The 12,266-nt window shown below is 45.5% G+C and overlaps 1 protein-coding gene across 1 annotated transcript in view; it reads left to right on the forward strand.

The window, feature by feature from the left end:
- Nucleotides 1-12,266, forward strand: part of utrn (utrophin) — a 278,656-nt gene that overhangs the window by 232,540 nt on the left and 33,850 nt on the right. Inside the window, 4 exon segments of the mRNA XM_014205596.2 lie at nucleotides 2,127-2,284; nucleotides 5,426-5,592; nucleotides 8,328-8,439; nucleotides 11,621-11,757. Coding sequence (XP_014061071.1) covers nucleotides 2,127-2,284; nucleotides 5,426-5,592; nucleotides 8,328-8,439; nucleotides 11,621-11,757 — 574 coding nt within the window.

Consider the following 12,266-nt stretch of genomic DNA (forward strand, 5'->3'; position numbering starts at 1 on the left):
TATGTTGTTGTCATGTTGTGTTGCTACCATGCTGTGTTGTCATGTTGTGTTGCTGCTATGCTGTGTTTCATGTGTTGCTGCCATGCTATGTTGTTGTCTTAGGTCTCTCTTTATGTAGTGATGTGGTGTCTCTTGTCGTGACGTGGGTTTTGTCCTATATTGAACTTTTTTAACATTTTTATCCCAGCCTCCTACCCCGCAGGAGGCCTTTTGCCTTTTGGTAGGCCATCATTGCAAATAACAATTTGTTCTTAACTGGCCTAGTTAAATAACGGTTATATAAAAATAAATACAAAGTTAAAGTATGAAAGGGAAAATAAATAAACAGGTTGTTTTTACAGTGTTGTAGAATTTGTGTTTTGTATTATTTTAGGGGGTAGATCAGCTTTAATACTGCAGATTGTGGCTTCTATCAATGTAATTATCTGCATCATTTCCAATCCCCATATATTTTTGGGTAAATATATATATATATATATTTTTTTTTCCTTTATTATTTTCCCCTAACCTTACCACCCCTCCCCTAATTGAAGTACACAATGTTTATTTCTTCTCCACTGGTTGCCCTTTTCTCATGGCAACAGGCCACAAATCTTGCTGCTGTGACTGCACACTGCAGTATTTCGCCTAACAGATATGGGAGTTCATCAAAGTTTGTCTCTCTCTCTTTATCCTATCTGGTAATAACAAGGCAGACAGAGCCCTGACAACAATTAACTGAGCTGTTGCATTCAATTTGGTTATGTTTTGTTTTACGATTGAAACAAAAAATATTGTGTTTGTACGTCTAGACGAGAGGTTTCCTTTCTCAACGATGGGCAGATGCCCTGTCATACCCTCAGAGCAGGGGCTGATGGGGAATTGATTACTCTCCTGTGATAGTGAGGAGATTTACAGAGACAGAGGAAGAAATAGGGAGGGAGAGAGGAGAGTGGGAGGGAGGGAGGAAGAGAGGGAGGAGAGTGGGAGTGAGGGAGGGAGGAGGAGAGGGAGTGAGGAAGAGAGGTAGAGAGGGATGGAGGGAGGAAGAGAGGGATGGAGGAAGAGAGGGAGAGAGGGATGGAGGGAGAGAGGTAGGGCAGGAGGAAGAGAGGGGGGGGAGGAAGAGAGGGATGGAGGGAGGGGGAGAGAGAGGGATGGATGGATGGAGGAAAAGAGGGAGAGAGGAAGAGAGGGATGGAGGGGGAGGGAGGGAAGGGGAGAGAGAGGGGAGAGTGGGAGAGCAGGAGGAAGAGAGGGATGGAGGGAGGGAGGACGAGAGGGAGGGGGCGAGAGGGTGGGCAGGAGGAAGGGAGGGAGGGAGGAAGGAAGAGAGGGAGGGAGGAAGAGGGAAGGGAGAGAGGTAGGATAGGAGGAAGAGATGGAGGAAGGAAGAGAGGGATGGAGGGAGGAAGAGAGGGAGGGAGGAAGAGAGAAGGAGGGGGAGAGGGAGGGAGGGAGGAAGAGAGGGAAGGAGGGGGAGAGAGAGGGAGGGCGGGAGGTAGAGAGGGTGAGAGAGAGGGAGGACGGGCAGGAGGAAGAGAGGGAGGGCGGGAGGAAGAAAGGGATGGAGGGAGGGAGGGAGGGAGGGAGGGATGGATGGAGGGGAGAGAGAGAGAGAGAGGGAGGGATGGAGAGAGGGAGGAGGGGAGAGAGAGAGAGGGAGAGAGGGAGGTAGAGAGAGAGAGAGAGAGGGGGAGCGAGAGGGAGGGCGGGAGGTAGAGAGGGAGGGCGCGAGGAAGAAAGGGAGGGAGGGAGGGAGGGGAGAGAGAGAGAGAGGGAGGAGGGGAGGGAGGGAGAGAGGGAGGTAGAGAGAGGGGGGGGAGAGAGAGAGAGAGGGAGGTAGAGAGAGAGAGAGAGAGGAGGGAGAGAGAGGGAGGGACTGTAGATTCCTCTGGGTTGTGTTCTGGCCGGGTTGCTCAGCTCACCTGGACTCCTCTACTCTACCTTCTCCCTGAGCTCTGATAGATGAGTACCCACATAGGGCTATTAATACACACACTGACACACACACTGACACAACACGCTGACTCACACTCTCACACAACACACTCACTGATAAAGATTGACAGTGGAGGCTTGGATGAGAAACTGTATTTCTGTAGTCTCACACCCCTCGCCTCTCTGTCTCTCTCTCTCTCCTCCAGACCTGTTCAGTCAGGTGGCGTCGTCGGGGGATACGTGTGACCAGAGACAGCTGGGTCTGCTGCTCCACGACGCCATCCAGATACCACGGCAACTAGGAGAGGTCGCTGCCTTCGGAGGGAGCAACATTGAACCCAGCGTCCGGAGCTGCTTCCAGCACGTATGTATACACACTATACACACACACTGCAACACATTGTGTTTATTGACACACACACACACATCTTGTATTATTGCTGTTGAAAGTGCCATAACGTTCTCACTATAACCAATATGGCCAACGATGAACGTTCAAATGCAAGGTTGGCTGGTCCCTGTCCTTGGGTTCACATTGTATTTTTCTCTTTTCCGGGAGTCCTGTTTCGTCAGTCATAAATTCAGTGGCGGCATAAAATTAGGAAGCAGTAAATTACCCTGATTTCACCGCTCGGGCTTCCAAAATAGCATGGTGATGGAGCTCGGCTGACATTGGAAATGTCACAGAGTTTAACAGGAGCCACTACCAACCTGGAGCTTTCTAATACAGTCCCTTCTCCTATCGCTTCACCACTCCCCTCCTGTCACCCCTTATCTACCTACAACCTCCTCTTTCCTTTATCTCCCCCCATTTCACCCACACACTCACACACACATACATTAACACACACATACATTAACACATGCACATAACACTGACTTGCTTAGTTAAATAAAGGTTCAATATTATTATTATAATTTGTTTAAATACGCTAACACACACACACCATTACAACAAGACCGTCTGATATTCACGGCACAATTCCTAATGCATTACAGCCAGACGGTTGATGGTAAGAGTGACTGATGACTCTGGCCTCTTTGCCCAGTAGACTCCCTCCCCCCCCCCGTGACCTCCCTGTATCAGACAGAAATTGCAGAGCAGTCAACCACTCCATTTGGTTTAATGGGGCTGTAATGAACGAGGTGGTGGCCCATAAATACGGCCTGTTTTACGGGCCTCAATCTCACTCCTCCCTCCCTTTCACCATCCATCCATCCTCCTCCCTCCAAGGGATCTGTACTGCCGTAACTCTGCCAGCTAGACGATGTGAGGAGACAGGAGGGAGAGGGAGACAGGTGGAGGAGAGAGGAGGAGACAATAGGGAGGAAGATGGAAGGAACGATAGGAGGTGTCTGCTCTCTGGCTCGATGCCTTGCCTTGACACTCCAGAGCTGGTTCTTCATCAAATCACATTGTATTGGTCACACACACATATTTAGCAGATGTTGTTGTGGGTGTAGGTAAGTGCTTGTGTTCCTAGCTCCAACAATACAGTAGTATCTAACAATTCACAACAATACACACATCTAAAAGTAAAATAATGGAATTAAGAAATATACAAATATTAAGACCAGCAATGTCGGAGTGGCATTGACTAAAATACAGTAGAATAAAATACAGTATATACATATGAGATGAGTAAAGCAGTATGTAAACATTATTAAAGTGACTAGTGTTACTTGCCAGTGATTCCATGTCTATGTATACAGGGCAGCAGCCTCTAAGGTGGAGGGTTGAGTAGCCAGGTGATGGCTATTTAACAGTCTGATGGCCTTGAGATGGAAGCTGTTTGTCAGTCTCTTGGTCCCAGCTTTGATGCACCTGTACTGACCTCGCCTTCTGGATGATAGTGGGGTGAACAGGCGGTGGCTCGGGTGGTTGTTGTCCTTGATGATCTTTTTGGCCATCCTGTGACATCGGGTGCTGTAGGTGTCCTGGAGGGCAGGTAGTTTGCCCCCGGGGATGCGTTGGGCAGACCGTACCACCCTCTGGAGAGCCCTGCGATTGCGGGGGGTGCAGTTACCGTACCAGGCGGTGATACAGCCCGACAGGATGCTCTCAAAATGTGCATCTGTAAAGGTTTCTGAGGGTCTTAGGGGCCAAGCCACATTTCTTCAGCCTCCTGAGGTTGAAGAGGTGCTGTTGCGCCTTTTTCACCACAATGTCTGCGTGGCTGGACCATTCCAGATCGTCAGTGATGTGTACGCCGAGGAACTTGAAGCTTTCCACCTTCTCTACTGCGGTCCCATTGATGTAGATAGGGGTGTGCTCCCTCTGCTGTTTTGTTGACGTCTGTTGACGTTGAGAGAGAGGTTATTTTCATGGACTCGCTCTGCCAGGGCCGTCACCTCCTTCCTGTAGGCTGTCTCGTCGTTGTTGGTAATCCGGCCTACTACTGTTTTGTCGTCTGCAAACGTAATGATTTAGTTTGAGGCTTGCATGGCCACGCAGTCATGGGTGAACATGGAGTACAGGAATGGGCTGAGCACGCACTCTTGTGGGGCCCCCCAGTGTTGAGGATCAATGAAGTGGAGGTGTTGTTTCCTACATGCTTCTCCATCTGTCTGTGTGTGTGATCTCAGAGTTCTAGAACTTCTATCTGACATTCGGCCATAACAGAGACAGAGGTCACAGAACGGACACACGCACGCTGGAATAGGTTTTCAACGTTACCCTCTTTGACCGAAGCCATGTTGATTCTGAGTGAGCGAGTGAGCGAGCGAGCGAGCGACCTGTGGACAATTTCTTCCTCGAGTCCCAGATGTTACCTCTCAGAATGTTTACTCAATGACCTTTGTGGGTAGCCGTGGCAACTGAAAGGTCAGGTGTGTGGGCTGTACAGCAGCCGTCTCCAGGTGTAAAGGGGTGTAATACCCACTACAGGACTCCTAGAACAGGGCTTCCTAAACCTTGGAGCGGCTAAAAAACATTCATATGGACACTGCTGACAAGTTCTAAATATCTCTCTAAGGTATGCAGTGACTGACATGACAGGAGGAACTGATGATCCACTACCCAATTTCTAAATGACACCTTTTGAGTTCTACTATTACAACTTTCAAGAGTAAGTTGAAAGCTGGACTGAGTTTCTTTAAAACATTTATTGAGTTATTTATTTATTTTTGTCGCCTGGATGTCACATGCATCACACTTATATCAGTACAGTCGTAACAACCTAAGAGTTCCGAAACTTCAAAACTTCTATTAGATCAAATAAGCCTCGTATCAAAATAGTTATTCATTTTCTATCTTGAATAGGTTCCACAGTCTCTTGTTCCCCCCCATACAAAAACTCCTCACTTAATAATCAATTACCTGCTTATCGTGGACAGATTTTGGGCGGACTAAACCCTCTTCCTCTCTTGTATAGTGCACCACTTTTGATATGGACCCTGATTTATTGTAGTGCACTTTATATAGGGAATAGCGTGCCATTTCGGACGCAGCTTAGTAGTTGAATTCACTTTGATTTTAAATTTCCTCTTTCCTCTTCCTGTCCAGGTGACAAATAAGGTGGAGCTGGAGCCCAGGCAGTTTGTTGATTGGATGAGGCTGGAGCCCCAGTCTATGGTGTGGCTTCCTGTCCTACACAGAGTGGCGGCTGCTGAGACCGCCAAGCACCAGGCCAAGTGTAACATCTGTAAAGAGTGCCCCATTGTAGGGTTCAGGTAAACACACACACACACTTAGACCCACATACGCACGAATGTGCACACACACAGCAACTTTGCGTTCAACGTTAGCTCCTTAACACACACTTTCATACAGAGCAAGAGCTGTACATTGAATACACCCACCCACATGCACACACACACAGGGGAATGATGGTGTGCTGGTCTCCCTGCTCTGAGTGGAGCAGAAAGGGCAGGCCTGCGCCGGAGGGTAGGCCTTTATCTAAATGTCAACAGCTGATACACTCCTGACTAAATACCATCTGGAGAAGGACTTCTAGAATCACACACACAAATGGACATTCACTGTGTACTGTGGGTTAGGGTCTCAGACTCTCACTGCCTTGTCTGTCTGTCTGTCTGTCTGTCTGTCTGTCTGTCTGTCTGTCTGTCTGTCTGTCTGTCTGTCTGTCTGTCTGTCTGTCTGTCTGTCTGTCTGTCTGTCTGTCTGTCTGTCTGTCTGTCTGTGTCTCTGTCTGTCTCACACACCACCTGTTGATATAATGTCAGAATAGTTCAATAGAATCACCCTCTTATGATTAAACAGACCTCAGATGTCCACATGCTAAACACAATATTGTTTGGGGGTATGATATCAGTCACAGTATTATTATGCGAGCAAAATGAGACACAACATCATGCTAACCAGTGTCTAGTGTAATGTTTATTATCTCTGGTTCTCACTAAGTACTTACACCAGCTAGAGAATGTCCTGGGACAAGTACCAGCAGACATTTGACAGAACACAAGCTTTTACAGGTCTGTCATTGATCCAAGGTAAGGAGGGATAGAAAGAGAGGGGAACTAGGAAGAGAGACAGGGTAAAGAGAGAGTGAGAGAGAGAGAAAGTTGAATACATTTGGATTGAATAGTGTTGCACAGGTTAGACTTGAGGCTCCCAATGGCCAACACCCTATTGGAAAGCAGAGCTGGTTGTCCAGACAACGGGATATTACGAAGTAGAATATACACTGAGTGTACAAAACATTAGGAACTGTTTCCTAATGAACTGTTGCTGTTTCCTTGACATAGACTGATTCGGTATATCCAGGTGAAAGCTATGATCCCTTATTGACGTCACTTGTTAAATCCACTTCAACCAGTGTAGCTGAAGGGGAGGAGACATGTTAAAGAAGGATTTTTAAGCCTTGAGACAATTATGTGTGCCATTCAGAGGGTGAATGGGCAAGACAACATATTTAAGTGCCTTTGAACGGTGTATGGTAGTTGGTGCACTCAACAGTTTCCCTTGTGTATGAAGAATGGTCCACCACCCAAAGGACATCTAGCCAACTAGACACAACTGTGGGAAGCATTGGAGTCAACATGGACCAGCATCCCTGTGGAAAGCTTTAGACACCTTGTAGAGTCCATGCCCCGACGAATCAAGGCTGTTCTGAGGACAAAAAGGGGGGGTGCAACTCAATATTAGGAAGGTGTTCTTAATGTTTTGTGCACTCAGTGTAGATCCCATAGTCATTCATTAGTGGTTGTCTGTGTCAGCGCTAATGAAAGATGTCTGTGTAGTAATACGCTGCATGTTGCTGTGTAATGGGGCGTGGGACGTGGGTTGTACTGTGCTCTACTGTCTGATGTATCGCTGTGGGCACTGTCATCAATCAGATTACCTTAGAGAGAGAGAGACCGCACTCAACGAGCTGTATGAGGCCATAGCTAACAAGAAAATGCTCATCCATAAGCAGTGCTCCTAGTGGCCGGGGACATTAATGCAGGCAAACTTAAATCCGTTTTACCTAATTTCTACCATCAAGCACAGACTGGAATATTTTCTGGGATTCATCTAAGGGCATTGAGGAGTATACCACCTCATTCACCGGCTTCATCAATAAGTGCATCGACGACGTCGTCCCCACAGTGACCGTACGTACATATCCCAACCAGAAGCCATGGATAACAGGCAACATCCGCACCAAGCTAAAGGCTAGAGCTGCCGCTTTCAAGGAGGGGGACACTAATCCAGACGCTTATAAGAAATCCCGCTATGCCCTGTTGTATTCGGCGCATGTGACAAATAAAATTTGATTTGATTATATTTCCTGAATTGGGCCCATCTCAATTTACAGACATCTTTTATATTCTGTTTTGAGCACGATGATGAGGTGCATTGGGATAGAGCTGCAGGTGGCATTCTGAGTTTTAGACTGTGGGTTTGGGTGTGTATGTGTCCTCCATTTTGAAATTCACGGAGGAATTGGTGAGAGAAAGTGGTGACAGAACATCGGTAGCTCTGTGTGAGGCTCTGGAATAGCCCAGATGAGAGCATAGCAGGACACACACATGAGACGCATGCAAGAGAAAGAGAAATGGAGAAAGCTGCACGATGCGCTCATCACTCTTATTCTCTTGTTTCTCCACTCTGTCTCTATCTCGATCGAAACAAAGTGGCCATTTTCACGTCTGAGGAATTTAGCGAAAAGTGTCAGCCTATTTCAAACACACCTCCTTGTTATTGCGTTTCCATTTTCGTTTTTGGATTGCATTCAGTAGCGTCTATGAATCACATGTATATAAAGGCATATGCATGAAAGCGTGTATTCATATTTTAATTGTAGTTCTGTCCTTGTGATGTCCTTGTCTATTAATGTTATGTATTATGTAATGTGTCATATTTTGTGTGGACCCCAGGAAGAGTAGCTGCTACTTTAGCAGTAACTAATGGGGATCCTAATAAAATACCAATACTATCCATCTCTCCCTCCCCTCATCCCTAGGTATCGCAGTCTGAAGCACTTTAACTATGACGTGTGTCAGAGCTGCTTCTTCTCTGGACGAACCGCCAAGGGCCACAAGCTCAACTACCCCATGGTGGAGTACTGCACGCCGGTGAGGAGCACACAAACACACACATACTCTCTCTCTCTCACACACACACACACACACACACACACACACACACACACACACACACACACACACATACTCTCACACACCTCTGTGCCACCTTATTCTCCAAATAACTTCTTCAGGAACCCGGAGCACAAATTGGATTCAACCGAGCGAACAGTAAAAGACTTCTGTTCTTTGAGCTGTTTATAATTTCTGAAAGGCATTTTTCCAACACAGTTTCAGGTGAGAGAGGGAGAGGGAGGGAGGGAGGGAGGGAGGGAGGGAGGGAGGGAGGGAGGGAGGGAGGAGGGAGGGGATTTGCAGAAATGTAACAGGCTTCTCTTTTAGATTAGTAGAGCTCACGCACAGCGTCGGAATATTGCTGAATGTCACACTTCGACTGGTCGGGGAATATGTTTATTTTCTTTGGGTGATTTAATTTAGTTTTTCAATCTGCAAATTTGATAGCCTGGATATTGATACAGACCGCCAGCCATGAGGAACAGCAATCACTCCTGTCCTGGCTGTGTAATGCTAACTGCCTTCAGTGACTGTGGGATGAAAACATTATACAAGTCATGTTTAGGCATGGGCAAATCATATTATAGCTTTCAGTTATGAAGCAGAAAGTCAAACTGCAATGTCAGACTCCCATACACAATCTGGACTTTCGGTTTCTGATTTAGACCCATTTCAGACAGATGATACGGTATATCACCTGTAAAAAATATTAGGCAATGTTAATAGGACCCCCTTTCAAACAACTCCTTATTTACCACTGAATTGCAGGTATACCCCTTTTATACATATCAGTGGGTAACTGGCAAATTGGGAGGGGTGGGGTCAGGGGGGTGTTGTTAAACAATGGGGGCTGTTTGCATTTCAAATTAGGGAGGTGTTAAACAATTGAAGTGTTTATTAATTTACCTGCAGAAAAGTAGAGAACCATTCACACAGACCTGGTATTTTGGTTAGAGTCTGTGAAAATACAGGAATCATGACTAGGTCTTTAGGTGGGTTTTATTTGTCCTTTTTTTGTACCACCTACGCCTTGCAGATATACAAAAACACAGGCAAAAAAGAAGCAGGCATGAGATTTCAGTCTGTGTATGAAAGGGATATTAGTGTAAGCAATGTAAATGGATGAGTATGAAATGGTGGATTCTTGGCCTTCTGAACCGTTTTACTGGAGAAGACCTAACAAAACAGTTACGTCGCTGATTCTCTCACTGTTACTTCAGAACCACAGTCCACCTTGAGGAATAAATACTTTATTACACACCATGTGTTGAATAGAGATACTTTTTTATTGAATGAAATAAAACTTATTTCCTCAGAGAAATAAGCCCCTCTCTAAACCAACAATAACACATTTACAGTACCCTCTCTTCCACACAGAAACAAAACACATTTTGATGTTACATTAATGTCTCCAAAAATGATAAAGTACATATTAATTCTGAGGCCTAGGACCATAACCTGATTTAGGAGGTAAAGATCAATATGATGCTGTGTAAAATGTCAGCCGCTGATCCCATTGCGGTCATTTTAGAAACATTCTCAGTTTTCTCATATCAGTCCCACTGTTTATTTGATGTGCACAATATTACTTTTTCATTTCATTGTAGTATTACTTTTTCATTTGATTGTTCCTACACTGCTAGTATTAATTATTGAGCAAAAACATGGTAGAATAAATTGTGTGCTGTGGTCTATTCGTTCCTCCGAAGTAGTTGTTTTGGCACAAGTTTGACAAGTCTCTCTATTGGGATTTTCCAGACTCTTCTCTAGCACAGTAGTCGACCTGCCACAACACACTACTCAAGCGCCACACACAAACCCTGCTCAAGTACTGAGATTCTCTCTCTCTCTCTCTCTCTCTCTCAGTTCAATTTCAATTTCAATTCAAGGGCTTTATTGGCATGATAAACATACATTAACACTGCCAAAGCAAGTGCAGTAGATAATAAACAAAAGTTAAATAAACAATACAAATTACCAGTAAACATTACACTCACAGAAGTTCCAAAAGAATAAAGACATTTCAAATGTCATATTATGTCTATATACGGTGTTGTAACAATGTGCAAATAGTTAAAGTACAAAAGGGAAAATAAATAAACATAAATATGGGTTGTATTTACAATGGTGTTTGTTCTTTACTGGTTGACCTTTTCTAGTGGCAACAGGCCACACATCTTGCTGCTGTGATGGCACACTGTGGTATTTCACCCAGTAGATATGGGAGTTTATCAAAATTTGGTATGTTTGTGCATCTGTGTAATCTGAGGAAATATGTGTCTCTAATATGGTCATACATTTGGCAGGTTAGGAAGTGCAGCTCAGTTTCCACCTCGTTTTGTGGGCAGTGTCCACATAGCCTGTCTTCTCTTTAGAGCCAGGTCGGCCTACGGCGACCTTTCTCAATAGCAAGGCTATGCTCACTGAGTCTGTACATAGTCAAAGCTTTCCTTAAGTTTGGGTCAGTCACAGTGGTCAGGTATTCTGCCACTGTGTACTCTCTGTTTAGGGCCAAATAGCATTCTAGTTTGCTCTGTTTTTTTGTTAATTCTTTCCAATGTGTCAAGTAATTATCTTTTTGTTTTCTCATGATCTGGTTGGGTCTAATCGTGTTGCTGTCCTTGGGGCTCTGTGGGGTCTGTTTGTGTTTGTGAACAGAGCCCCAGGACCAGCTTGCTTAGGGGACTCTTCTCCAGGTTCATCTCTCTGTCGGTGATGGCTTTGTTATGGAAGGTTTGGAAATCGCTTCCATTTAGGTGGTTGTAGAATTTAACGGCTATTTTCTGGATTTTGATAATTAGCGGGTATCTGCCTAATTCTGCTCTGCATTATTTCTCTCTCTCTCTCTCTCTCTCTCTCTCTCAGGATGTGTTGTGTTCTACATATTAGCTAAAAGCCATATGAACTCAATAGACTGTGTGTTCCTTTGCGTCACAGTGTGTTTATGTGTGTTACACTGCTTCGGTGTGTGTTTGTAGAAGTTGAATCTCCCTAGCTGTTCCCTGAATCCTAGGAAGAATAGGCCCTCTTTAGGTCAGGGCACCGTGGTAATTGGACTTTCACTGGCAAAGCTGAATCCTCCACTTTCTTGGAAGATGTGTAATGAACAAATGAACTCCTTCTTACAAAATTTCTCATCCCTTTCTCACTCTTCCAGACTACTTCGGGTGAGGACATGCGTGATTTCACCAAGGTGCTGAAAAACAAGTTCCGCTCCAAGAAGTACTTTGCCAAGCACCCACGGCTGGGCTACTTACCGGTCCAGACGTTTCTAGAAGGAGACAATATGGAGACGTAAGTACCTGGGAGGAAGGGGGTTGTGTTGCCTGGGTGAGCCCTCTGTCAACACTCATTTCCTCTCCCTGTCTGTGGACTGGAAGACTCAGGCCATATATCGTCCATATATCTCCGGTGTTGCACAGAGCTGCTGCTCTGCTCTGGAGTGAGTCCGTCTCGATTTTTCACCGGTCGCCTGCTCAGACACACTTAAATCCTCAGTAATGGTGTTTAACCAGCGTTACAGATTATGCAGATGCTAGTGGCGGGTGGTGAGTGCCCCCCTCTTGAGGTGTGAGTTATGTCCCCTTCTATGATCTGAACCTTCTCTGTCTCTGTATACTAACAGCTCCCTAGAACATGTCTCCCTCTCTCTCCACATCTCTATATCTCACCCTCTGCTTTTTGCAGAGGGTGTCTACCTGACGGATCCCTTTTAAAAGGTGGGAAATGGTGGAGAGATTCCTTAAAAAGCTGCTAATGACATTCATTTTCCACTTTTCTTCTCCCGCCTGACTTCTCTACCA

This window comes from Salmo salar, chromosome ssa06 (genome assembly GCF_905237065.1).
Source record: "Salmo salar chromosome ssa06, Ssal_v3.1, whole genome shotgun sequence".
Taxonomy (NCBI): domain Eukaryota; kingdom Metazoa; phylum Chordata; class Actinopteri; order Salmoniformes; family Salmonidae; genus Salmo; species Salmo salar.